General features: G+C 35.8%; 2 protein-coding genes across 4 annotated transcripts; one reads left to right on the forward strand and one right to left on the reverse strand.

Moving 5' to 3' along the window:
- Nucleotides 1-1,073: 1,073 nt before the first annotated feature.
- Nucleotides 1,074-5,263, reverse strand: Rpn5 (regulatory particle non-ATPase 5). The gene is made up of 9 exons (XM_076117318.1): nucleotides 5,141-5,263; nucleotides 4,993-5,062; nucleotides 4,647-4,763; nucleotides 4,252-4,364; nucleotides 3,699-4,077; nucleotides 3,134-3,357; nucleotides 2,670-2,826; nucleotides 2,144-2,307; nucleotides 1,074-1,723 (listed from the first exon to the last, which is right to left on the reverse strand). Exons 2-9 carry the CDS (start codon nucleotides 5,050-5,052, stop codon nucleotides 1,585-1,587), a joined length of 1,353 nt encoding a protein of 450 aa, XP_075973433.1. The 5' UTR covers nucleotides 5,053-5,062; nucleotides 5,141-5,263; the 3' UTR covers nucleotides 1,074-1,584.
- Nucleotides 5,264-5,574: 311 nt separating this feature from the next.
- Nucleotides 5,575-24,333, forward strand: Marf1 (meiosis regulator and mRNA stability factor 1-like protein). 3 transcript variants are annotated; one of them, XM_076117319.1, is made up of 19 exons: nucleotides 5,575-5,974; nucleotides 7,620-7,777; nucleotides 8,520-8,666; nucleotides 9,150-9,310; nucleotides 10,307-10,418; nucleotides 11,961-12,151; nucleotides 14,968-15,136; nucleotides 16,478-16,640; nucleotides 16,980-17,167; nucleotides 17,978-18,561; nucleotides 18,711-18,880; nucleotides 19,225-19,360; nucleotides 19,486-19,591; nucleotides 19,675-19,989; nucleotides 20,168-20,473; nucleotides 20,546-20,951; nucleotides 21,038-21,207; nucleotides 21,482-21,581; nucleotides 21,677-24,333. In XM_076117319.1, exons 1-19 carry the CDS (start codon nucleotides 5,779-5,781, stop codon nucleotides 21,712-21,714), a joined length of 3,816 nt encoding a protein of 1,271 aa, XP_075973434.1. In that variant the 5' UTR covers nucleotides 5,575-5,778; the 3' UTR covers nucleotides 21,715-24,333. The 3 variants fall into 3 exon arrangements, with proteins under 3 accessions (XP_075973434.1, XP_075973435.1, XP_075973436.1); XM_076117320.1 differs by having other exon boundaries at nucleotides 11,964-12,151; XM_076117321.1 differs by lacking the exon at nucleotides 20,168-20,473.
- Nucleotides 24,334-24,734: the final 401 nt, after the last annotated feature.

Genomic DNA, 24,734 nt, shown 5'->3' on the forward strand with positions numbered 1-24,734 from the left:
CTGTGATTAGTAACGTGTTATATTTGTAAATGCTCGTGTTGCATACATGATAGCCGAACTTTATCTTTCAAGTTTTAGAAAGTCGAAGTCCTGTCTGTTCAATTTAGCCTATAGACTACATATTAAAATTATTATTAACGATTGGTCACTTTTATTTTATTGAGCAGTAAGATATCTACTGAAAGACGCTGTCGTTACCAACTAATAGTAATTTTATCCTTTGCATTAATTATTAAACTTCTTCGGTTATTTGTAACTAGATAGACATACCTAAGGTAAAAGGAAGCATAGCTAATGTTGGTATAAGTAAATGGTAAACGGTATTAAGTTACCTAATAAGATAAAAATTAACACTACCTAGTCCTAAACAAATCTTTGCAACTTTTAGTTTACAGCTGAAATTATGAAAACAGCTGCAATTTGATGTAGATAATAACAATATGTCCACACTGCAACTGCACCTTATAATTTTTATTTATAGCTATCGTTGCCAAAATCACAATGACGATATTATCAAGCCTACCAGTAGGTAATTAAGTTCATAAAGAAGGAGATCCTGTTGTTTATCATACTCTTTTATGTTTTAGCGCCAAAGTTCAATGTCAATTATATCTACTGATATCCTACCTGAGCTCAACAGATAATGTGGAAGCACGAAATAATAAAAGTAACGTACCGTCAGAGTACGTTGTCACAAAAATTGCATGTCCGTTTAACGATGATGCTTTGTAGACACTGACAGGTGGCCTATGCAAAGACACCAAGCTCAACCAAGCCAGTTTGCCAAGATTTTTTTAACGTTCGTTTTATATATAACACCACTCGTAAGGTGACTCACTATGCGTTAGGAGAATAGTACTTAAATATTCTGCTCAAAGTGATAAGCAAGCCACCTGTTAACGCATACGTAGTCTTAATATTATTTGAAGCTAAAAATTACATATTTAGATAAACTGTTTGGATGAGTCACGAGTTATTTTATAGCATATGACTTTGTATTACACTATAATTTAAGTTTTATTGCCTGTTAAGCACTGCTTATTATAAATGTATGATTTGATTTAAAAATACAATTTCGTAAGTATTTTAGCATTTATTCCAATCTTATATAAACAGCTTTTACAATAAAATGCACAATATTAAATTAAAATCAATATTTTTCGTCAACGAACTCTTTAAAGAAAAGTTTAAGGAAACATTAAACTACTATTCTAATTTCACACAGTGAAATTATCTTAATAGAACTTATAGCCTTTTATAAGAAAAGAGGAAAAAAATACGTTGACGAAAGCTCAACTATAGAATGATTGATTCAAGCATATTTGAAATAAGAATGTTTTTTTTTTCTCTGTGCAGAGACCTAAGGACACACCGATGAAATGCCTTACAGTAATACTTTTACATCAAACTGAGGATTATTTTGCTTTCATTCAACAAATACATGGAGCAAATGTTTCTATCCCCTTCATAAACTTATAATCAGGATTACAAAAACATACAAACAAAGAACACAGAGTATTACTAAACCATATAATAATGCAAAATCAATCATGCTACAGTCGTGCTACAAAATATACTATTTATTTATTCAGCGGTCGCTAACAGATGTTTGTGCACGCATTCCTCCTTGTTGATGAGATGTGTCGTCTTGTTCACGAGCTGCATCAGTGTGTTGAGGTTGTTCGACCATTCGTTGAGGCGATCTGACGCGTCCATGTTCAAACTGAAAGTGAATTGAGAATATTAGTCGTTGCTGGTTTATAACATCCCAGTTAATACTACATAGACCATATTATGCTTCCAAAGCGTATGATGTATTTTGACGTATTAGTTTTATGGACGTAGACACCACAAAAAACAGCAACACACAATTGCTGTTTACGTGTCGTCATGCGAAACGCTAATAATTCAATATTTATTTACAAAGCGTCAGTTTCATGGCTTGTTCACGGTTTTTCAAGTGTCTAATAGCCATCCTTGCTGGCTGAAAGGAATTGTATGAAAACATCTGTTGAAATTCCACCCGATAAGCTATCCAATACTTATTAGGAGGTATCACAGTACAGGTAAAGACCAATCGTAAAGCTTATGCATAGCACATTCATGTCTAAACTAATCTAAAGTACTAGTGGCAGTATCTTACCTGAAATGTACAACACCAGCGGGGCGGTCGATCTTGGCGCGAACGACGCCGCTCACGACTAGCTGACTGAGCGCCTCTTCCGTCTCAGTCTCACTCAGTCCAAGTAACTCGCTCATTCGCTTCACTGTGATGCGAGTGTAGTACATCGACATTATGCGGATATTCTGTAAACAAAGATAAAAAAATAAGTTTTATTATGTACATACTTAAGTAATAAGATTTCGTGCCATTTAGGTTGACCCGGAAAATTCCAGCCTTTTTAAAGAGTTTAAGTTACGTTGCTTGCTGAGGTTATTATGTAGAATGGTAACCATCTTGACATTAATTCCATGTAAAATACTGGTATCTAGCTGCATCCAGTGAGACTGGAAGCCGATTCCAGCATAGTTTGAAGAAAGGCTAGTCTGACATGAGTGTTCTGGTAGCTGATTATTGCCACCTGTACAGATATTTTTTAATACTTTACCTGGACCAAATCTTCAGATCCATCTCAAGTATAATTCATATAAAAGTATCCATAACTCACATGCTCCACAACCCTGTTCTTAAGATCGTTCCAGCGTTCCTGTCCTTTCTCGTCGCTCGAGTCGAAGTACGGCGTGCCTCGGAGCATCTTCTCGTACGTCGAGCAAAGAGTGTTCCACCTGATGATCTCTGGGTTGATGAACAGGCCTAATAGTTGTCTGTACAACAAAAAAAAAGATAAATATGAGGTAATATGAAATTTCAGAGACTTAGCTATTTACGAAGTAAGTCAAAAAGGAGGAGGAGGGAAGTCATAATCAATGTGTCACAGACATGAAATATCACAACTTTCCAAATAAAAGTAAATACTAAAACACAGAATAAAACTTTAGAATCTAAATGGAATTAAGATAAAAAATACTCTGTACAGGCAACACACTGAATTACATGAAAAATATTAACTCAGAAAAGCTGTGTATAGTTACAGTTATTTAAGTACATTTAAGAAGATATAAATATATTTACTTGTAGTCAGGCAGTTTGTCCAAATCCTTGTCCTCATTGACCCTATGCGTCAAATCTGCTTGCTCATTGTCATAAGGTGCCAGTATTAAAAACACCACACTGCCAATCAGCGCGTCTGAACCAGCCAGCTGTCCGAGAGCACGGAAGTGGCGGCATACAGACAAATAAGAACCGTTGTGTTGGTCTACTGCTATCATGAGGCGGTAGAATTTTTCTTTGAGTTCCTGAAAACAAAATAAATATAGGAAACTATGAGCAAATTTTAACACCTTCTGAAGATTAAAACCTCAACTACATGGATTTATACCATATGAAGATTTATAGTGTTTGTGAATCAATGACCAAACTAAAGCAGAATAATACCCAAATGTGACTTCAGTAAAAGAAATGCTGAAGTGTTAGTCAGACTTAAATAATATGGCAAAGTAAAAAGGATGATGTTCAATTTGATAGTTACTTTAAACCATCTCAGTATTTAGCTTGTAGCTACTGCCTATTAATCTAATTTTTCATAGATTATTTTGTTAGATTGAACCAAGGAAATAATGTGTGAAATAATAACTACCTTAGTATCTTCCTCATCAAAGAACTTAGTATTGATCTTCTTTGAGATAATTTGTGTGCGGATATAATCCTTGATCGCAAGGCACAGTCTCATCTGTTCCAGAATCAGCTCAACCTTTTCACGTTTGTCCATTGAACCGTATGTCTCTACTTGCAACTCTTGAATGATCTTTGCAGCTTCCGCAGCATTGCCTTCTTCTTCCCGTATCTTGGCTAGAATGTGTGTCAGCCTTGCCCTCTCAACTTCAACGTAAATTTTACCTTCCGTGATAGATCTTAGGGTCTCAATTAGTTTAATTTTTGTTTCCTTATCTGGTGTTTTGTCAACATAAGTGCAGCATTCTTGGACCATTTTCACTACAGCTTGTTTTAGCTGAGACCTGAAAGAAAGGATTATAGATTTAATATGCATTAAATAATATTTGTTTGTGTGTTCTCTCTCACATAAGCCTTGATACCATTAAGGCTATGCAAACTAAAACCAAAACTTGAATTGTTAAATATCCTAATTGGTTAAACAATTTTTTATATTATTTTTATGATAGAGCAGTTACCTTCTCTTGGACAGGAGAGTGACCTGATCATTGAGTGCAGACCAGTTTTTGGCTTCATAACATATTTGGACAATTGCCACTAAGATTCTTGCTGTAGAAGCCATATCAGCTCCCTGTGGAAATCAGATACAATTTTAATATTACTCTTGTTATTAACACCCTCTCCCATAAATAATTATTAGATATACTTATACACAAATAGAATAGTATATAGTTCTTTCTAAGAAGGGGACCTGGGTCCAGAAATCAAAAAGTAAAGAATAAAACCTCTTTAAACTTTTATGATTAAGCTCAGCTCACCAAAATGCATCATATTTGTCTTTAATACCGGTATGATATGAGGAAATCTGGTATTTCTTTGTTTAATGGTATAGAAGATTAATGTGTTTACTTACAGTTCTGGTTTGTTTCTCTAGAGCCAACAGTTGGTCGATGGCCTCCTGAACTCTGCCTTTAGAAGCCCATGACTTCCACAGTGGTATCTTTTCATCACATGTGGCACTGTAGTCCACCTGAAATGAACAAGACAGTCGAGTATAGTAAGTTCTTTTTACAAATAGCATTATGGAGCTTTTTAATGAAGAGTTGATAACGTCATGTTTTGTCATACAAAGAATAGGTCGTTTAGAATAAATGGCTCACTTCCACACATTAGAAATGTATATAATACCACAAACAGTAGTCCCATTACGCTATGGAGTATCAAATTCAGCTATTTTATAGAATATTTGTATCACTTACTTCCATTTTTATAATTTTGCCGCTGGCATCAAGACTACCGATATCACCGTTCGTCGACATTGTTATTATACTGAAACAAGAATTAAATCGTTATAACAAATAGGAGTATTCTAAGTAGTACTTCTCAAATGTAATTTCAGATAGTTACTTTCTAAATTGAACGATTACTTCAATATAATAAACAAGAACAAGCTACGAATTCTAAAGTGCACGGTAATGCAAACTCACGAATATGACAGAATGACTTGACTTGTTGACTTGACAGTTCTTTAGAGGTTATTGATGTGTCAATGAAAACTCGACTATGGTTATTAAATGGACTATGGTCGCAGTGTCTATAGCAAAAATTATGAATTAGTAAAATTTTAATAAACACAGTACCTATTTTATTTAAATTGACTTTTTTCGATGATGTTTAAATTTATAATTTATCAAAATGAAACCAATCTATTGCTACTAAAAACTCTAGTCGAATATTAATAATACATTATTTAGTCTGTGTCTCACATGCTTATTTGTCTATGCATCATGATCAGTCATTCAACTTCTCTGTTTAGTTCATTCATTCAATACTCTATTGATAATGATAAGGTGGTAGCTACTTATGGCGTTGTAGGAGTCCATTGATTTATTTTTACATTTTACATGTAATAATATTCATTGATGACGCTAATCTCACGCGAGATTTGAGCATTTAATTTACTAAGTTAATATTAAGTTACGTGTAATGATCATCGTGATCGCTAGGTGATATCAACATTTCTTTGTTTTTTATGTGCCCAACATATGTTGGACTACTTTTGTTCATTGCAAATTGAGCGTAACGAGTTGGTGTTTACGCGCACGATGATTTCAAATACGAATAGTGATAGTACTTCGAATCGATGCAAGGGGACCAGAAGTCATTCGGCTCAAGGTCTGGCGAGTTCCGTGTCTAGTCCTGCAATGAAGATACCGTTACCTCCCCGTCCGTGGATTACAGGTAAGTTAATCTTGAAGAAATACTACCACGATATAGTATGTCCCCGTTGCCAATACTTCCCAGAACGTGTGCCACATAAAGATTACTTATATAAGGAAAGATAAAACTGTTTACAGCCAGATAATGGTGGTTCGTTAGAGTTATTTATATGTGAAAGTTGATGTGCTATTACTAGATCTAGATCTCGAAGATGATATGAAAACGTTTCTCTTTTCGTTCTAACATAGTTTCGGTATCATTTTCATCCTTTCCATTTCATTTGGTAGAGAAGAAAATGTAAATATTTTGTTAGGCTACCATGTTTGTTTTTGCTTATGCGTACTTATCGTATACCTACTTATTTGTACTAGCTAAGTTATCGCGATTGATTCTAAGTTAGGTCGATGTTTACTACGATCCATAATGGTGGTGTGTTGACCTTATTTGGGAATATATATTTTCAACATTTGATGTGTCAGATGATTCTCATCACATAACAGATGGTAACAGACTTATCAACAAAAATCACCATAAGATATTCAAAGGATTTGCTGTTACTTACTACATATTTATATGTTTATATTATCTTCAGTTTAACTTATCCATTATTCAACATTGTATTTTGAAATTCAGATCTTGAAAGCTGACACATTGGTTCTCTTTTACAATAATTTGACATGCTACAAAATTTTACAAGGAAAAATAGTTTAATTTTACTGAAAAGAACATTAATTTATATGCGAAATTCCCTGTGTGAGTCATTAGTTGTGGTATTTTTTAGTATTGACATTAGTTGTGTAATAGTCTTAATTGCCCAAATATGAAATTATTGTTAGAGAATATGCAAATATTGGCACACATAAATATTAACTTTATTTTTAAAGTGTATATGGCATACTATCTCTAAGCTTGCAAGATTACAGTGTGATCAGAATCAATTGATGTATATTGAGATTGACTGTTTCCGGTCCACAGTCCTTATAAAATATATCAATCTTTGGATTAGCATAAAAAACAATTGCTGTTTGTTATTGTTCTAGTCTTGAACTGAACTTGAAAGTAAACTGTAGTGTATCAAACAAATTACACTCTAAAGTTGCACATAAATCTGGCCACTGTCCAAGTGTTGGCTGGAGTTAGTGGAAAGTTTCATTTTTTAAGAGTAAGAATTTGACTAGTGTTTTTATAGGTTTATCCATAAACTCTTAATTAAATGTTGCTGTGCACTTATCATTCACACTGTTATAATTATAAAAATAGCTATTCAATAGTTAAGACTAGTTTAAGCCATTCCTTATGAGCTAATAATTAATGCAAATTTTAAAAAAGAAGTAAAAATAGTCTGCATTTAAAACTGGCTATAAAAAGAAATTCTGTTATATTATTTTCTAGATGGCATTCAAAGTTGATTCTGCAGTCCCTTGAATTCACATCTGTGTATAAATTTGAAGGTTGTCTGTGACATTTATTTATTTCCTTGCCTTGAGTGCAAATGTGACTTTGGTACTTATTATGAGCCAAATCTGTTTCATGGATTGAATCTGCCTAACCACATGAACAAAATATATATATCATGTACCAATGTTTATAAGCTTGCCTTATACAATCACAATACATGCAGTACAATTTATGGTAGTTAAAAAGTATAATATATTCTTTGCAATAGATGCCGAAGATGATTCATCAGATGAGATAGACGGTACAGTAAGAGAAGACGGTGTGGTTGCCATGGAGCGAACCAGGCTGAGGTCCCGGTACAGACACCACAAGCAAAGACAGACACTTGTCCCTATTGGGATATTTTGGGATATTGAAAATTGCCAGGTAAGCATGACATACATTTTTAATACCACAGATTCTAAGTAAAAAAAAGAATGTTTTTAAAAGCATTTGCAATGTGCTAATAAATAAAGTAGGTAGGAAAAGAAAAAACGTTTTGTGTGTTATATCACACTTTGTAGTATATTTTAGAAACTTGAGTTTTCTGTAGCATTACAAATGTTCCATTGTAATTTTAGAATGATTGATTATACAACCCCATTGTGCAATCATTCTAGTTTACATAACTTTCTATGCAACATGCCAGCAGCTTATATGGGCTACTGTATAATTCTCATCAGATGTGGTTGTTTATTTACTACCAACAATTTGTTTATCTACAAATGCTGAATAACTGTGCATTAGCTTATCAATGCTACATTCAGCTTAGCATGCCTTCTGTGCAGTAAAAAAGAAACGATTCATGTACTAAAGCTTTGGTTATGTTCAAATTTTCACAATGCAAATGTACATCTGGCATAATGTACTCTACTGGACCTTTGATAATACTTACAGTGATTCCAGAGATTACCCTCAACAAATATTGTATGACTGGCATAAAACTCTCCTTCAAGACCTGTTTAACTACTTCTATTGGTTACCAGATGGTATTTTGTCAGTTATTTTCGTACTTGCTGTAATTTTATCTAGTAGATGGGCTATCTAACCCTTATATGTAAGCCTGGAAACTGGGCTTAACACATTCCTTCCCTTTCTTACATTAAAGTATATAATTATGTTGTCGTAGATACCGCGTGGTTGCTCAGCCGTGGACGTGGTAGCTGCAATTAGGTCTAAGTTCGTGAGAGATGGCAGGAGGGAGGCCGACTTTGTGGTCGTCTGCGATGTACGCAGGGAATCCAGCCAGAGGCTCTCAGAACTTAACGATGCTCAAGTAAGTATAATGTGTTGATTGTTTTATTCACTGATATGTTATCTATACAGCAAGTTATGATTAATTTAAGTGTTGACTATTCATCATTTTGTTTGCGTAACATAAATGTCTTGTGTTATATGCAGCTATGTTGAAAATGTATGTCACATCCTTATATCTAATTAGTGTTTGTTTCGTAAATTATTTTGTTTCTCCACTTTAGGTAGGTATTAGGTTTTCCAAAAATTACAGCATAATTAACATGTTAGTTATTGACCTCTAACAAAATGTTCCAGTCATCTTTCATATTAAAATTTCGAATACTTATGACTTTAAAATGTATAGTTCAAGAATGATTGAGCAAAAATCTGTATCAGAGATAATATAATATAATAACAAGTACTATATTATTGGCTCATTTAAAGTGAATCAGCATTCATAACTTTGATGAAACATATCTAAAGTATCAGTTTTGTGACTAATGAAGAACATTTTTTTGTACAGGTGAGCCTTATACACGTGTGTAGGACACAGAAGAACGCAGCAGATGACAAGCTAAGACAATGCATGAGGAGGTTCGGTGATCTACACGCCCCACCCGCCGCTATACTATTGATCTCAGGAGATATTGACTTTGCAGCTGATTTGTCAGACTTTCGATATAGGTATGTTATTATTAATCAGAGGACTATATGACTAATCTATAGTCCTACTAGCTGACCCGGGAAACGTTATTATGCCATATACCTAAATAAAAAATGTCACCTAGGGGTATGAAAAATAGATGTTGGCCGATTCTCAGACTTACTCAATATGCTCACAAAATTTCATGAGAATAGGTCAAGCCGTTTCGGAGGAGTATGGTAACGAAAACGGTGACGCGAGAATTTTATATATTCGATATTGCCTGCAAGTCTTGAGAAATCTAAGTCCGCAAACTGACTGTGATGGAAGTACTTGTTATACTGTTCCTTATGCCACTCTCTTCGAAAACTACTTACCTCAAAGAGCCACTTACTTGTCATCATCACTCAGTTAAATACTTAAAATATGAATCACAAAGCGATGATGAAAATATTCAGGTGCCAAGTCAGGTTAAGTTTAATAAAATTTATGACTGTTTAGCAATTATCGAATCTTTACACTGAAGGACTAGCATTGAAATAATATTTACTTTAATTGTACTATTGAAGGAAATATTACCACTTGTAGGCAATGTTACCTCCAAGAGCAATAAGTACGACTTTTAGTATAAAACAGTTTATTTTGAATCAAATACTAAATTACATTTAAGTCGAAAAACGAGTCATGTTTACTCATGGTTTTTCCTTAACCTTCTATATGTATATTCTTTTTTTTTATAATTTCTAATGTTGCATATTTTCATACTCGGAATATTGTCTAAATGACTACTGCTAAGCAATGTGCCATTATATTCTACTGATATTGCAGAATTCATAAACTTTTATAAATATGGCTATCACGAGAAATATACTTTAGGAAAATAGACATAATTATTGAAAGTTCTTAATCTTCAGTTATTTTTCTGCATTATATAAACCTTTTTGCAGTTATCCTTAGGCGATGATTATTTAAAACGAAAAAATAATCTTTCTGTATTATCTATATGGTGTTTTTTAATGCAATGTTTTTGTTTATAGGAAAAATATGGAGGTGATATTGGTACATAAAATGAATACTTCTACAGCTTTAATCGCAACTGCCTCTTCCCATTACTGTTTCGACGAACTGGCCTCCTCATTGCCCAGAAAGGTAAATACTTCTATACTAAAGATATTTAATCTTGTTATTTCTTTATTTCAATGATAATTTAGTTACTCGGGTTTTCGAGGATAAGAATTGAGTAAATAGTACAATGCACGGTTTATTAGAATTTTTTTTTCCAAAAAATAGGCCCATTTCATTTGTAGGTACTCGAAGTAAAAACGACCTATAAAATTTTTCTTTGTGTTCTAGTTTCAAATTGATGATTCCGATTGTGTGATTGCAACTAGTTTAACAATCGGGTTATAAAGAAATAAACGTTTGATAAACTTTAAAACAACAACTGAAAAAATGCAACAGTTTATTTCTGTGCAGTAATCGTTTATTTTACAACGCGGTTGCTCTAATTGCAATAAATTCAGATCACTGTGTAGTTGTACTGAAAAAATAAAAATGCATTCTATTTTCTGTTTGTTTGGCAAGTTATCAAAGTACGTTGAATTATGCATGCGAATAAAAATCCATGAGAAGTCAACAGGATGTAATCGTTTAACTGATAGGCGAATGTTCTAGACTTCATTAATATATGGAAAAATACGAGACGAGAATAAACTCTTTTAAGTATCTACATAGAACTGAGTACTCTTGTGTTTTTCAATAACAATTCTTTATATCGGGGACTTTACTAAAATTATACCTAGAAATAATTATTTCCAATGAGTTGATTATATCATATTTATGTTGTAATCGATCTTAAACCTTACGTCACACGCTGACACACCGTTTCATTTTCAGTTATCTTGTGACGACAACGACTTATCTCTTTGTTTTATAAATTTTATCGTCCTATGACCTTTTACACGTCTTTCGTAATGTATTTACAAAGTATTAAAGACATAACAAAATGCATTTTTTATAATATGGTAACGTACATTTCTACATGGAATTAATGTGCACGTTACGCTTGAGTTTCGACTTTCGACCAATTATTGGAGCATATTATTTTTTTTTATTATATTACTAGCTGACCCGCGCAACTTCGCTTGCGTCACCTAAGAGAATGGGTCAAAATTTTCCCCGTTTTTGTAACATTTTTTGTTGCTACTCCGCTCCTAATGACCGTAGCCTGATGTTATATAGCCTATAGCCTTCCTCGATAAATGGGCTATCTAACACTAAAAGAATTTTTCAAATCGGATCAGTCGTTCCTGAGATTAGCGCGTTCAAACAAACAAACAAACAAACAAACAAACAAACAATCAAACAAACAAACTCTTCAGCTTTATAATATTAGTATAGATTTATACCCATTGTCATGCACCTACCTCTTTTTATCTCTGTATCACCCAAACCGGAAAAGAATGCCCTCTGGTATTGGGTCCATACATTGAGGAATATTATGTCAATTTACACCTATTTGTTTTTATACCAAACATCGATTGTTACTTGGCTAAAGGCCGGTATTTATATGTATTTTTAACCGACTTCAAAAAAGGAGGAGGGTCTCAAGTCGCCTGTTTGTTACCTCATAACTTTTTTATTTTATTACAACGTTATTAACTAAACAAACGTATATTCCTCGTACCATAGCAGTTACCTCCGCACGACACACGAGGCGACATGTGTAACGAGGTGGAGGTGAGGAACCTGCCCATCTACCAGCCAACGGAGCTGGTGTCTTCGAGACTTCGTTACTTGGCCAAGAAGTGCGGCGGCAGAGTGGTCCACATTAACGCTCCTAACGCTCTAATAAGGTTCACGTCGGGAGAACATGCTTCGAGGTAAGTTGTATTATAAAAACATTATTATAACAATATCGTTGCTATAAGTTGCTATGAGGTTGTGATCATTTTCTTGTGTCTGTGTATATATATAGGTACATGTATATTTTTCTTCTTTATATTGAAGCTCAATAATTAACTCAATAAGGCGATACCAAAATTCTATAGCAACAGCAACAGTTCGAGTCATCCAAATGTCCATTGGCCACTAAAATAACAATAAAGGTCTAGCTTTCGACAAAAATACTTTATTAACATTTTCATACAAATAACGATGATATAAATATCCATGATGAAAAAAGTCGCAAAGTTGCAAGTTGAAGTGATTACTAGTAGCCCCTAGAGATTAGATTATTGAAGCCACAAATATCTGAATTGCGCAACTTTAAGAAATAAAACTATTTGAACAATTTATTTTTTATTTATTTAGTAAGGATTTTTAACTCTATGAGCCTAAGTCAGCTCCATAGTAACAAAACAGTATTATAAACTACACAGTTATATTTGAAACCTATGAAATATAAGTCCCCTAATTTTACTTGATACTTTTACTATACGTGGCATTAAATAATAATTTAAATGAAAATACAGTACCTAGTAGATAGACAAATTAAACCACAATTGTGTACTAGTGAGTCAATAGAAATCATTTACGTATGGTTGCGGTTTACCGTTGTTCGTTTAGTCAAGTGTTTGTAGGCAAATAAATACTTGAAAAGTGCCGTTGATATCAGTCGTAAAATTCACTATAATTAATTCATATTGCATTACGCAACTCGATTTAGTTGTGAACTATTTTTGCTCACGTTGAATAAAGCATACGTTGCAATATTTCTTAGAAACGACAAGTAATACTAACTCAGCAGAAAGTAAACAGTTCAAAAATATTGTATCATATTTGTTCATCTTTATAAAATCATCGCTAAACAATGTTGTATTTAATCTCACGTCAGTGTGATTATGTGAACGTTATTCTTTTCTGAACGGGCAATTCGATAATACACAACAATGTATCATGACTTGACAGTAAATAGAAAAACTATAATTCTATAGCTTTATTTTCATTCGAAAGTTCTCAAACCGTGTTGCAATAAATGATGACAAAATAACTTGGTTGATAAAGTTCATTTCGTACAAATGATATATTATTGTTGCATATAGATAACATTTATTTGTTGACTACGTATTTTATCTTGCAACTCTGAAGAACGATAGCAGATATTTTATAACTAGACCGCAATATCGTTTGTAAATAAAAAACAATTTTATCATTTGCAAATTCTTTTTTTTACGAAATAATTGTTTTTGGTCAGTTATTCTAGAAAATTGTCGTTAAAAGTCGATTTTAAATACAAAAGCGGTCAGAACCATATGGGAACGATGAATGGCGAATTTTTATATCCAATTACCCTCAAATTATGATTTATGTTAGTTCACCGGTGCAAGGACTTCATGGGTCATTGCATCGGCTGGCACGAGCAAAAGAACACAGTGATTTAGTACTTCCCAATTTTAAAGTGTAACGTTTTTTTTTAAATAGTAGCTTTAACATAATCGTACAAATTAATGATTAGAACCGCGATCGTTAAATATTATCACAATGCTTTTATCTGGGTAAGATTACTTATATTTTAATGTGATTTCTGTGAAATACGACCCTATTTTTATGTACTTTTTTCATAATGCCATAATCGTGTTCTGAACATCATTGAGATCTTTGTTAAGCGATTTGAAGCCAAAGATATCGTTTAATTTACGTCGCATGATATAACTTATTTCCACGGATGTTAATAATTCGAGAAAAACCCATTACAAAATTATTTAAAAATCTTAATTCTGTTGCAATCCTATCTTATTAACGATATTTTACACTGCTAATGATGACATTTATAGAATCACGAAACTTGTTTTTTATTTCTCCGTAACGGTCAGCTGATTCTACATAAATCAGCTGATCGCAGCCATCTTTATTTTTTTGTAAAATTAACCAACTTTGACGTTAGTTTGTGACGTCGTGTACTTTTGACCTTTCGACCTAAATTAAACGAATCAATGAACTTAAGCAAGCTATATAGTTCTGCGTGCTGTATAAAAATACATGAAATAGGCTTACGGCGACGAAATAGACTGAATATGACTTTATCAGACACATGTCAGGGCGATTAACTTTCTGCAACGATAAATCTTATAAACTCCGTTTAGAAATCTATATTATTTTACGTAAGATAATTATTATTTGCTGCATTTTAACGGAATAGTGTCATGAATATCAAAAAAAGAAAAAAATATTGAAGGAGGGTACACAGGTCCGCCATTTTCTACGATCAGCTGTTTCAAAAAATTCCAACGGTTTTGCATGTTACTTTTAGGAATCTTATAAACTATTAAGATTAAGATACTATTAAAAATAGTATTTAACCTTTTTGAGGAATGTAGCGTACCTATGATTGGTTAAAAAACAAAAAATAATTTCGAAACATGTGCCTTCGAAGACTTTTTTTGGAAAGCGGTTACCTCTTTTTAGTTTCCTGAATTATTAATTTACTTCCTTTCTATGGATTTATGTTTAGATGATTATCTCATAAAGACTCGTTGTAGGTATTCGCATTCAAGAGAAATGAGTCTTTATTTTGTGCAAACATGGGTTCGATTTCTAAATGTGAAGCACATACACATTATCGGTTTTATATTTAGTTGGTCGCCCATATTATACAAATGCATATAAGCAGATGTATTTAATCGCACCGATCCACACACCACACCGATATTTAGGGCAAGTCTTTGGAGTTGTCTAGAAAATTATATTCCGTTTGCAGGGCTCTGATGCGTATGGACGGTGAGGATGTGTACGGTCGTACGATCAGCACTCGCTTGCATCACTCCCGCACTAGCGTCCCGCCGACCTACTCCAGCGATGAAGGATACAGCACTGCGGCAGCTTCCTCTTATCCTGGACCTTCCACTTCATATATGCCACCGCCACAGGTCAGTGATCAATATTAAATTATTTTAATGTAAATTCTTAGGTTGGCGCGTAAGTAGTGTAGAGTTTGCAAAGAAAGTTAGGCACGTAGAATTTCTTTGAATTTTTTATGAATTGGTTCGGCCGTAGCCACTTCAAAGGATTATAGGTATTTTACTTTTGTGTCCTTCTTTTCTAGTTTTATAGGTAGCTGTGTAGTGACATATTATGTGCAACATGCCAATGAGATTAACATACGATATGGGAGATCATTGACTATAAAAGGAGCCAGTTTTACGTTTCACTTTAACCTGTTTCCGGAATAAATTGTCTTTTTCATTTTGTCGTATTTGAAAGTAGTCTGAATTTGATTTGCCTGTAAATTTTGAAGCCAGTTTTGCAGCTTATGGATAAACCTCTGATTACCTAGCTGATAAAATAATTTAAAGCAAATGAGCGAAATCGGGGTTAAACCGGCCATAAGATTAAGCCAAGTAGTAACAGCAAGTAAATAGTTGCGATTATTTGTCCCACCTGACGCAGTAGTTGATAAAAGTCAGACTTACTTAGCAAATATACTCTGACGAAAGCCTTTCATATACCTGCGTCATAAGAACCGCTACGAACGATTCCTACGTAATAGATATTCATAACGTGTAAGATAGAGTTATTTGCACAACTGAATTTTATAAAAGTGCTATGGTTATAAAGTTACATAAGTTTCTAAATAGTAAAACTGCATTACGGATTTCAACACAAATTAAAAACGTCACTAACTTCAGAATAAAATTTACGATTGACGTGTAGGTATTGTATGATTATGTATGCTTGTGATACGGAAACGATAAGCTTATTCTACCAATAGGTCACTGGACTTTCCTTGTACCTACTGTACTATTTATAAACTAATAGGCATACAATTTTTACATATCGGAATCTGTTATCGTGTAGGTACATAACATTAGTTATTCTGTGATATGACCCGATGCCAGTTTTACTTGCTTATTGGTTAATGCATTCAACGGATCCATAGACCGATCGATCAGTTGTCATGTTGGCCTTTAACATACATACATGACCTTTTACATCCGAATATGTAGGCAAGGGTGTTTGAACCACCTACATTTCGCCATTTACATTGTTAGTCCACGTAAAAGGGGAGAGCCTGTTTATCGGGAACTTTTCCAAACTCCAGACTGCTATTGAGAATTATTCTAATATACTTAAATTAGAAGCACTTTTCCCGACCAGTGATCCGAACTGGAGACCATATGATTAGTAATCGGAAACACTACCGACCGTGCCACAGCGGCAGTCTGTAGCTACCTTTTTATTTCTATACTTAAAGGGATCTATGTTCCTAGGTGTGTTCATCGCCCCGGGAGGCGAGTTCGTATGGCACTCCAAGGTCATCAGTGGGCAATGAATGGGCGCTCGCGTTGCAACAACTGCCGGCGCCGACTCCACCGCCGCACGACTTTTGTCCTCCACCAGCGCCTAAACCACGCAAGATTAGGGGCACCCATGGTCAGTTAACATTTTTATAACTCATATAGTCATAAAACGCTGATAAAATTTGAAATGTCGATAAGCAGTTAATATTTTAACAACCATTGTATAATAATTGGAACATTTTCCTTATTGAAGTTCAAGAGCTCATAGGGACATAGAAATGTATATTTTCTCTTAGACACTCATGTTTCTGTTTAACGCTAATATATGTCAATCAACTGGTGCCAAAAATATCCGCAGTTTTTACTTTCCGAAATATACATTTTGTAAATATTTTATAAGTACCTACTTCTTTCAAACCTATTTTATTAGATGTTTAGTTATAAGATTTTGTTTCAACGTGTTTCATCACAGGTACGGTGAATTTAGACCGCTCGGGTTGCTCGTCAAGCAACAGCAATGAGGGACGTCGTGAGAGCGGCAGCCGCGCCGTGTCTCCATGGAACTCTTCCGCTAGCTTCAGTGAGCACAGCGAGGGAGAGGAGACCTCCGCCGAACTCACCGTGTCCAACCTACCGCCTTACGAGCCAACTGTGTTGCAGGTAAATTACTCTAACGTGACGTCATAATGCTACTAAAATTGGTCCTAAATATGAATGAATTTTCACCGTATTTAAGACCTGTTTTCAGTTGTCATGTGTACAAATTACGTCACTTCAAATTGTGATGTTATTGTTCACTTTTACCTGTTAAATGATCCATTATTGCTAGTCCCCAGTCTTGTTTTCGTTAACCATTTAACATAACTATAAGATTTATTATAATTCAAAGTTTTCATTGACATGACTTGTTGTCGTCGAATGGTAATCAAATGAAAAAAAACGTCCTATTGATGATTATTGTATTACTTAAGTTTATTTTTTATTGGCAAATTTATTTGGGTTTAATTGGTTTCGCTATAATTTGTTTCGTATTGAAAATTGGTTCTTCATTATTCTTACGCTAACACTGCATTTTTTTAAATTCAAAAGTATTTAACTTGGAAATTACACTCGTAATAAGGGATTTCAAAATAATCAATGACAGCCACTGAATGTTTGTCAAAAAATGTTGCATTCAGTTATTTGTCGACAGTAATCTTTTAAAATTAAAAAAGTATAAAATAAAGCTATATATTAACATGTTATAGAAACAGTACTTGACATGCAGTCTATAAATTTGTTCAAAGGTCTTTCAATCGGTATATATATTTTCATTTTTCGTAAGTGACCCGCCATTTTCATATTTTTGTTGCCTGTTTGTTTTTTATAATTGATTTTCGCTTTTAGACTATTTTGCCTGTTTAGTTGTTTTGATGTTTTCGATCATACTTCATCTCTTGAAGGTTCTATCGTAAGATATTTTGTGTACAGGAAATGCTGATTCAATTATTCAACCAGTACGTGAACGTTGTGAGAGTATCCGTGTGGGCAGCTGGAGAAGGACCTTTGGCAACTATTGTACTTCGCTCAGAATGGGATGCGAGGCTTGCAATTGCACGTATTCACAAACGCCGCCTAGATAACCAATGGAATGGCCGTAGGCTAGAACTGTCTTTGGGAAAACCCTCGCCCGCGCCTAACCTAGACGTCCTAAGAGCGCGCATTAGGGCCATACTTCTCGACCAAAAGAATTTCACGTTGCCCCTCTTACGTCTTAGAGATGCATATGCCAGTCGTCATTGCTGTGCTTTAACCACGTCCGATATAGCAAAGCTTAAAGATACCGTTATTATACACGAAGGATTCGGCAGAATGGTACAACTCGTAGATTTAACCCCAGTCTCTAATTCTGAAATGGAAGAGGCTCCGTGGAAGTGCCACATTCATGCATCCATGAATACTGGACAGGAGGACGGCAGCCGCATCTTGCAACCGGTCTATATGGAACTTTCAGTGCTCACCAACAATGTTCATATCTTACTGGAGAACCACGGTGGAATCTTGCCATTGTTAAGGTATTGCCACGTAATAGCATGTTTTGATAGTTTGAGTTAAGCTTTAATGAATTAGATTACTCTTTGGACTGAAATGTCTAGGGGTTATTGACTTGGCTTTTGACAATTGTAGTTTGTGTTCTGTAGTTTTTTATTGTGTTATTGTGTAGCTTCGTGGAGTGCTACGAAGCACATTTCGAAGCGCTGGTATGCGAGACCCGGCACGGCGTAGCACTGGAACTGTTGCTACGCAGCGTGCCTGGCGTGGAGGTGCGTGACGCACCGTCCCGACACCTCGCCTGGCGACAGACTGACACGCTGCCTGACACCATCGCTACTAGTAAGTACTAATATAAATAGAAGATCTGTGACTTGTATCCATTTTATTAAATCATTTCAGCTGGGGATAACGAAAAGCAAAAATACTACAATCGTATCTTGGAGATTCATCTATAAAATGTTTTCCTACACAAACTAGTGTACTGTGGCAACAGTTTGTGTACAGTCATTGAGTAAAAGTTTTTTAGGCTATCACGGTCACAAGGTCCATTAAACCTGAAAGAACTTATATGTTTGAAGTCCTTATTTGATTAAAGTGCAATCGAAGCCGCGACATCCATAGTATCACCAAGACCTTGGAATTCCCGTTGTCATCTTAAGTTTCAAATGATTTGTTTTTTTTAGGCGAGAGTTCCCGCTCGAGCGCCGACCGTGAACGTCCTCGCACCGCGCCTGCTCTGGAACCGATGCTAGCGTTGTTCGAGCGTGAACTCATCGACTTATTGCGCACCGCACCCAGATGCTCCATACCGTTTAGCAAGTGAGTACCATCGTATTATTATTACATGTGGCATATGTTCCGCAAAGTTTATTATTATACCTACATGTTAACTAATATCAAACGTTATTTATTGCAAAATTATTGTAAATTCATTTTATTTGTAGACTGATACCAGCCTTCCACCACCACTTCGGGCGACAATGTCGCGTTGCTGACTATGGCTTTACCAAGCTGCCGGATTTGCTTGCCGCTCTCAGCAATGCTATTGTCGTAAGTAAATTGTAATAACTTTTTCGTTCACAATAGAAGAGTGTTTAACAACTTCGCTCATGTCATAATCTTACTTCATATAGGTGCTCGGCTCAGGATCATCACGCATCATTACGATCTCAGCTACCGCTCAAAGCCGCCGCTGGACGTCAGATCTCGTGAAGCTGCTCAAAGCTCAACCCGGACGTTCAGTGGTGGTCCAGGATATTCCTCAACTGTACCAGTCTACTTTCGGCCGTGCGTTCTCCCCGGTCGACTATGGAGTGTGTACTACTGCCGAACTCATGCAACGTATCGGACCACAGTCTGTGACCGTGGCGCCCGACGGTACAATCTCTCTGCCCCGCCGCATCCCCACCTCCGAGGAAAAGGCGCGTACCAGGCAGTTCGCTATGCAAGTAAGTAAAAATAGATTTCAGTACACCTACATATTACGCATTATTCCTTGGGGTAGACAGAGATCAAAAAACGCCATTTGGTACTATATTCCTTCTTTTGCTTCGTTGACATGACTGCCGATTACGACTATGGCGCTCCTGTCCGGGTCGTTATGTTTATCGACGACTTTGTTCTTAGGCCGTGGAACTACTCCGTCACACTCCCAACCTCCGCATGGAGTTCTCGCGCTTCGTGCCCGCGTACCACGCACACTTCGGTCGGCAGCTGCGCGTGGCGCATTACGGCTGCGTGAAGCTCGTGGAGCTGTTCGAGCTGATCCCCGAGTGCGTGGCCGTCACCGCCGAGCTCAACGGCGAGCGCAGCGTGCGCCTGTGCGGCGGTGCGGCGCGCAGTGTAGTGGCGCAGCGCCTGCGGGCTCTGCCGCCCTTGCCACTGCGCGATTTGCCCGCGCATTACGCCACGCTTTATGGCGCCTTGCCTATGGTCAGTCTACCTCCTGCCGGAATAATCGTTTTATTTTTAATGTGCGTTATTTAACCGCAGCCGCCTTTACAGCCCGCCATGCTGGACGCCGAGTCGGTGGAAGGGCTCGTGTACGCCGCCGGCGGCTGCGTCGAGAACGGCGCGGTGATGGCCCCGGGCACGTCCCCGGCGTGGTCGTGCGCGCTGCTGGCGGCGTGCGCGGCGCTGAGCGGCGACCGCAGCGTGGCGCGCGGCTCCACGCACGAGTACTTCAGCGCCGCCTTCCGGCGCCTGCGCAGCTGCGAGCCCGACCTGCGCCGCCTGGCCGCGGCCGGCGTGCTGGCCGTGGTGCAGGACGCGCGCCTGCAGCTCGCCAACACGTGGCGCACCGTGTGGCGCCTGGCGCAGATCCTGGCCGACAAGGCTCCCATGACCACCGAGGACGTCTTCGTCGAGTACGCTAGGCGATATGAGCCCGTTTTCCCCGGAGGTGAATCAGGTCGGTTTCCACAGATTGATATTGTTTTGCATAAGTGCCTAGACGTATAGCTTTGCATTATTTTAACGTTGTTTTCGTTCATGAAGGTACAGAGGGCGTGACCGAGTTCCTTCGGCAATACTCGGAGATATTCACGGAGTTGGAGAACGCGCGCTGGACGTTGTGCGCCGGCGTGATCGTGCCGCGCTGCCGTGAGCTTCTGCCGGGGCCGGCCCATGAAGATTATTCTGTACACGACACTCCTCCTGGCCAGAAGGTACGACTAACTAGCCTTATCAACTTTTAGGCAACCTCTACTAGAATATAACATATGAAAAATAAAATGATCTATTTAAGCTTTTTATATAAATAAAATGTTAGTCTCAGTAACAACCTAGAAAAGCTGAACGGATTTGGCTAATTTTGGTTTTGAAATATTTGTAGAAATCGAAGGAAGGTTTGACAGGTGAGACAACACGGGAAGTTTAAAAAATCACACGCAAGCTAAGTGGCGCGAGTCAGCTAGTACTAAATATATATTTTTATTTCAGGGCTCTCGCGTCTTCGAATCACCAAAGAATAATATTTGGTGTTCTCCACCAGCCAGTGCTTTGCCGGCTCCGACAGCTTTGCTCACCCAAGAGAACCGCCGTAAGTGCTATAAGTGTACCTGACTCAACTCTTTTATAGTGATCAATTATAATGTACATTGTGCGTTAATAATAATGTATTTTTGATGTTGACAGGTCGTATTCGTCTGGCGGCACATTTCGATGGTTCGTAATCCCACCGCGTCATACAAAGATGCATTCCTTTAAGAGGTAGGTTATTATATGTCCGTGTTCCGAGGGCGACCCGCCACCGAGCAGTGATACCCAGGGTCGCAACGAATTTTAACTATTATAGACTTTGTAAGTGTCCAATACATTGTGATGTCTGTAACAATAATATTTTAGATGTTTATATTTTTATGTGTTTATTTAGATTAAGAAAATCTTATGGTGCATTCGTTAAATGTTTAAAGTGCCGATAAAACGTATGTCCCAAGTTTCTATGTACAATAAGTAAGTCTTAAGAATCATCTTGACCAAAAACTTCTTTATTATTTTTTAGATATGATTCCTTTTAATGTTTATTTTATTGACTATCTCTATATTTTTACATTTATGGATTAACTTAATTTTGACCGTACGTTGTTTGTGGACGTTGTGTATCTTGTTTTCTTATATAGTTGGCTAGAAGTTATGTCAACGCGATCAAGTACGCAGTCGCGAACATTACTTGGTAAGAAGCAAAAAATACACACATTCCCGATAGCGGTATAGGCAGATTAGTTAGATTCAATCCTAACTCAACTAAGTATGTAGTGTGTTGGAGATGTGCTGTTTTAGTCTTTGTCGTTACTTGTCGAACTAGTCATAAAATTGGTTAGAACGTAATGTTTCAAAAACTTTAAAAATCTAATCAATTTTATCTTTGTTTTACCTTTTGACATTTATTCAATACTTTTTTTTAGGTTTATATTTCTCGGCTCTTCATGTAACAAAGGACTGAAACAAGCTTCAAATTTATACTCTTAAGGTACTTATAAGTTTGAAAGATGTTAACTAGCAGTGTAGTTATCTACGCGACTAGTAGATAATGACACTGCCGCTTATACGATCGTTCTTAAAACATGAAAGCACTAAAGTGTACATATCAATGATTTGAGGCTCAAAATATGTTAAGAATAGTTGCTAAGTTTTAACGAACACCTCGTGCACTTGTAACATTTTCCGGATGCCCACATAAAGTACAATGATCATACAATATGTTGATTCTTGTAGAGTTTTATCTTTTAATATATTTCGGCCACGAATCTATTTGCATGTAATTTGCCTGTTTATTATTTTAAATGTTGTCTAATGTTATTGTGCAGACGAATATAATTTCTCGTTCGTAGCTGTATCACATTCGAATTTATGTAATTTTAGATAACATTTACATTCAATTTAAAATCTTAATATGAATTACGTAATTGAATACGCCAGTTATTTAATGAATCTCACATTTGCGAACTGGCCTTAAATGACTGATGTCAATTAGAAACAAACGTTCAAAATGTTTTATAAGAGTATTGAATGAATGTAGGTGTAGGTGATATTGCTTTGACAGAATATGCTCGTGCCTAAAGTGCAATGATGCTATTATTGACAGTCATTTTCTTTCCACAAATTAAATCTCATAGTTCCACATACGCGCCGTGGAAAGACTCAGGCCTAATTTCCACTTACATGACACGCATTTAACTATTTATATTTTTATTGAATGTACTAAATCGTATGTGTCGCAAAGCACCAATATTTGCGATGAATTATTGAACATTACTTTTTGTAAATGGAAGTTACATCCTCTCGTCTTTCTAACATACCAATCAGATGTAACATTGATTTATTTATTAGTATCTTTGTTTTATTTTTGTAAATCGAAAATCTAATGAGTTTTGGCACGTCTGACATATGTTTTAAATGACAGCCAACTCATGATTAGTGGGTAGTAATATTTTATTTAGTTAATATAATTTGAATTAATTAATGAATAGTATTATCAGATTTATTTAATTATAAATAAATATTAGAGACAATGAGCTATTGTTGTAAATGTAAATAATCATGTGATTTTAGTCTATACAATCACACCCTTGTTTATAGGTGGTTAGTCCATTAAGTTAGTTATTAAACTTTCGTCTCTTGCCTCATTGAAATTAACCCGGAGACGAAATAGTAAATAGCTATAAGTGAGTCTTTAAACGTTTATAAATAAGGGTGTAAGGCATGACCACTGTGATACTTCTGTACCATTAAATGCCATAATTTGGTTCCAACTCAATATGTGTAATCACAAATATTTTATAGTATGTGAGAGGTCTTGTAATCATAAGTGCGACTACAATTTACGTAGCTATGTATATAATGTACATAATATTTAATTTTGATTGTAAAATTGGTACAAAGTATGAAAATTTAAAATGAAAAATAAAAATATTATATACATTCAGTAAATGTGGAACTACGATATTTAATAGTTAAAATAATTTACAGATAATTTTATATATTTTATGTAAGCAGGATCTTGCATATTAAAGTATATTTTTTCAATGCAATTAATGTTACATTTATTTCACTGCCAGTCCGCATTTAATCAGTATTGGCCATTCGATCTATGAACATGAAATGTTTGAAATTTCTCTCATTTACAGTTTAGACGATGTTGTGCAAGTGTGTTGTATGGTACTCTTCTAAGGCATTCAGCATGGCCAGAATACTGTCCATGGTTAAATAAATGTTACTTAAGATTTAAAAAATAATAATTATTATCAAGTTCTCTAAGACTGTAGTGAAGATACGTTTAAGTACTTTAATAAGCTGTTGTTTTATTTTCTGACCAATAAACTTGTGTATTTTGTAACAGTAAGATAGAATTAAGTACCCACTTGGAGTCATTGTCGGAGGATGTAAGTGATTATATTATTATTTTTCTACATCTTCGTAATTCTGTGATTTTTGTTATAGTATAACTAGTGGATTGATGTATTGAAATTATAGTCATTTCAGTATTTGCATGTATGATGAATGTGTCGGAAAATCTCCCAGAGTCCAGCAGTTGCCATTGCTGCCACTGCTTGACTGCATTTCGCAAGTAACAACAAAATGTGACTATACCACAAGAAAAAGGTCAATAAGCTCGCCATCCATAGCGATACAGACCTTTGAATAACATGCATCTGGAGATAGATTGTTCTAAAATTAGACTAAATAAAACATG

The sequence above is a fragment of the Anticarsia gemmatalis genome, chromosome 8 (genome assembly GCF_050436995.1).
Source record: "Anticarsia gemmatalis isolate Benzon Research Colony breed Stoneville strain chromosome 8, ilAntGemm2 primary, whole genome shotgun sequence".
Taxonomy (NCBI): domain Eukaryota; kingdom Metazoa; phylum Arthropoda; class Insecta; order Lepidoptera; family Erebidae; genus Anticarsia; species Anticarsia gemmatalis.

What these genes read in the sequence shown, in the direction of transcription:
- Rpn5 (XM_076117318.1), bottom strand. Translation starts at nt 5,052, where the DNA reads ATGTCGACGAACGGTGATATCGGTAGTCTTGATGCCAGCGGCAAAATT. An exon ending in GCAAAATTATAAAAATGGAA is followed by an intron (nt 4,764 to 4,992) that starts GTAAGTGATACA and finishes TGTTCATTTCAG; the next exon opens with GTGGACTACAGTGCCACATG. An exon ending in ACTCTCCTGTCCAAGAGAAG is followed by an intron (nt 4,078 to 4,251) that starts GTAACTGCTCTA and finishes CCTTTCTTTCAG; the next exon opens with GTCTCAGCTAAAACAAGCTG.
- Marf1 (XM_076117319.1), top strand. Translation starts at nt 5,779, where the DNA reads ATGTTGGACTACTTTTGTTCATTGCAAATTGAGCGTAACGAGTTGGTG. An exon ending in CCTCCTCATTGCCCAGAAAG is followed by an intron (nt 10,419 to 11,960) that starts GTAAATACTTCT and finishes CTCGTACCATAG; the next exon opens with CAGTTACCTCCGCACGACAC. An exon ending in TCGGGAGAACATGCTTCGAG is followed by an intron (nt 12,152 to 14,967) that starts GTAAGTTGTATT and finishes TTCCGTTTGCAG; the next exon opens with GGCTCTGATGCGTATGGACG.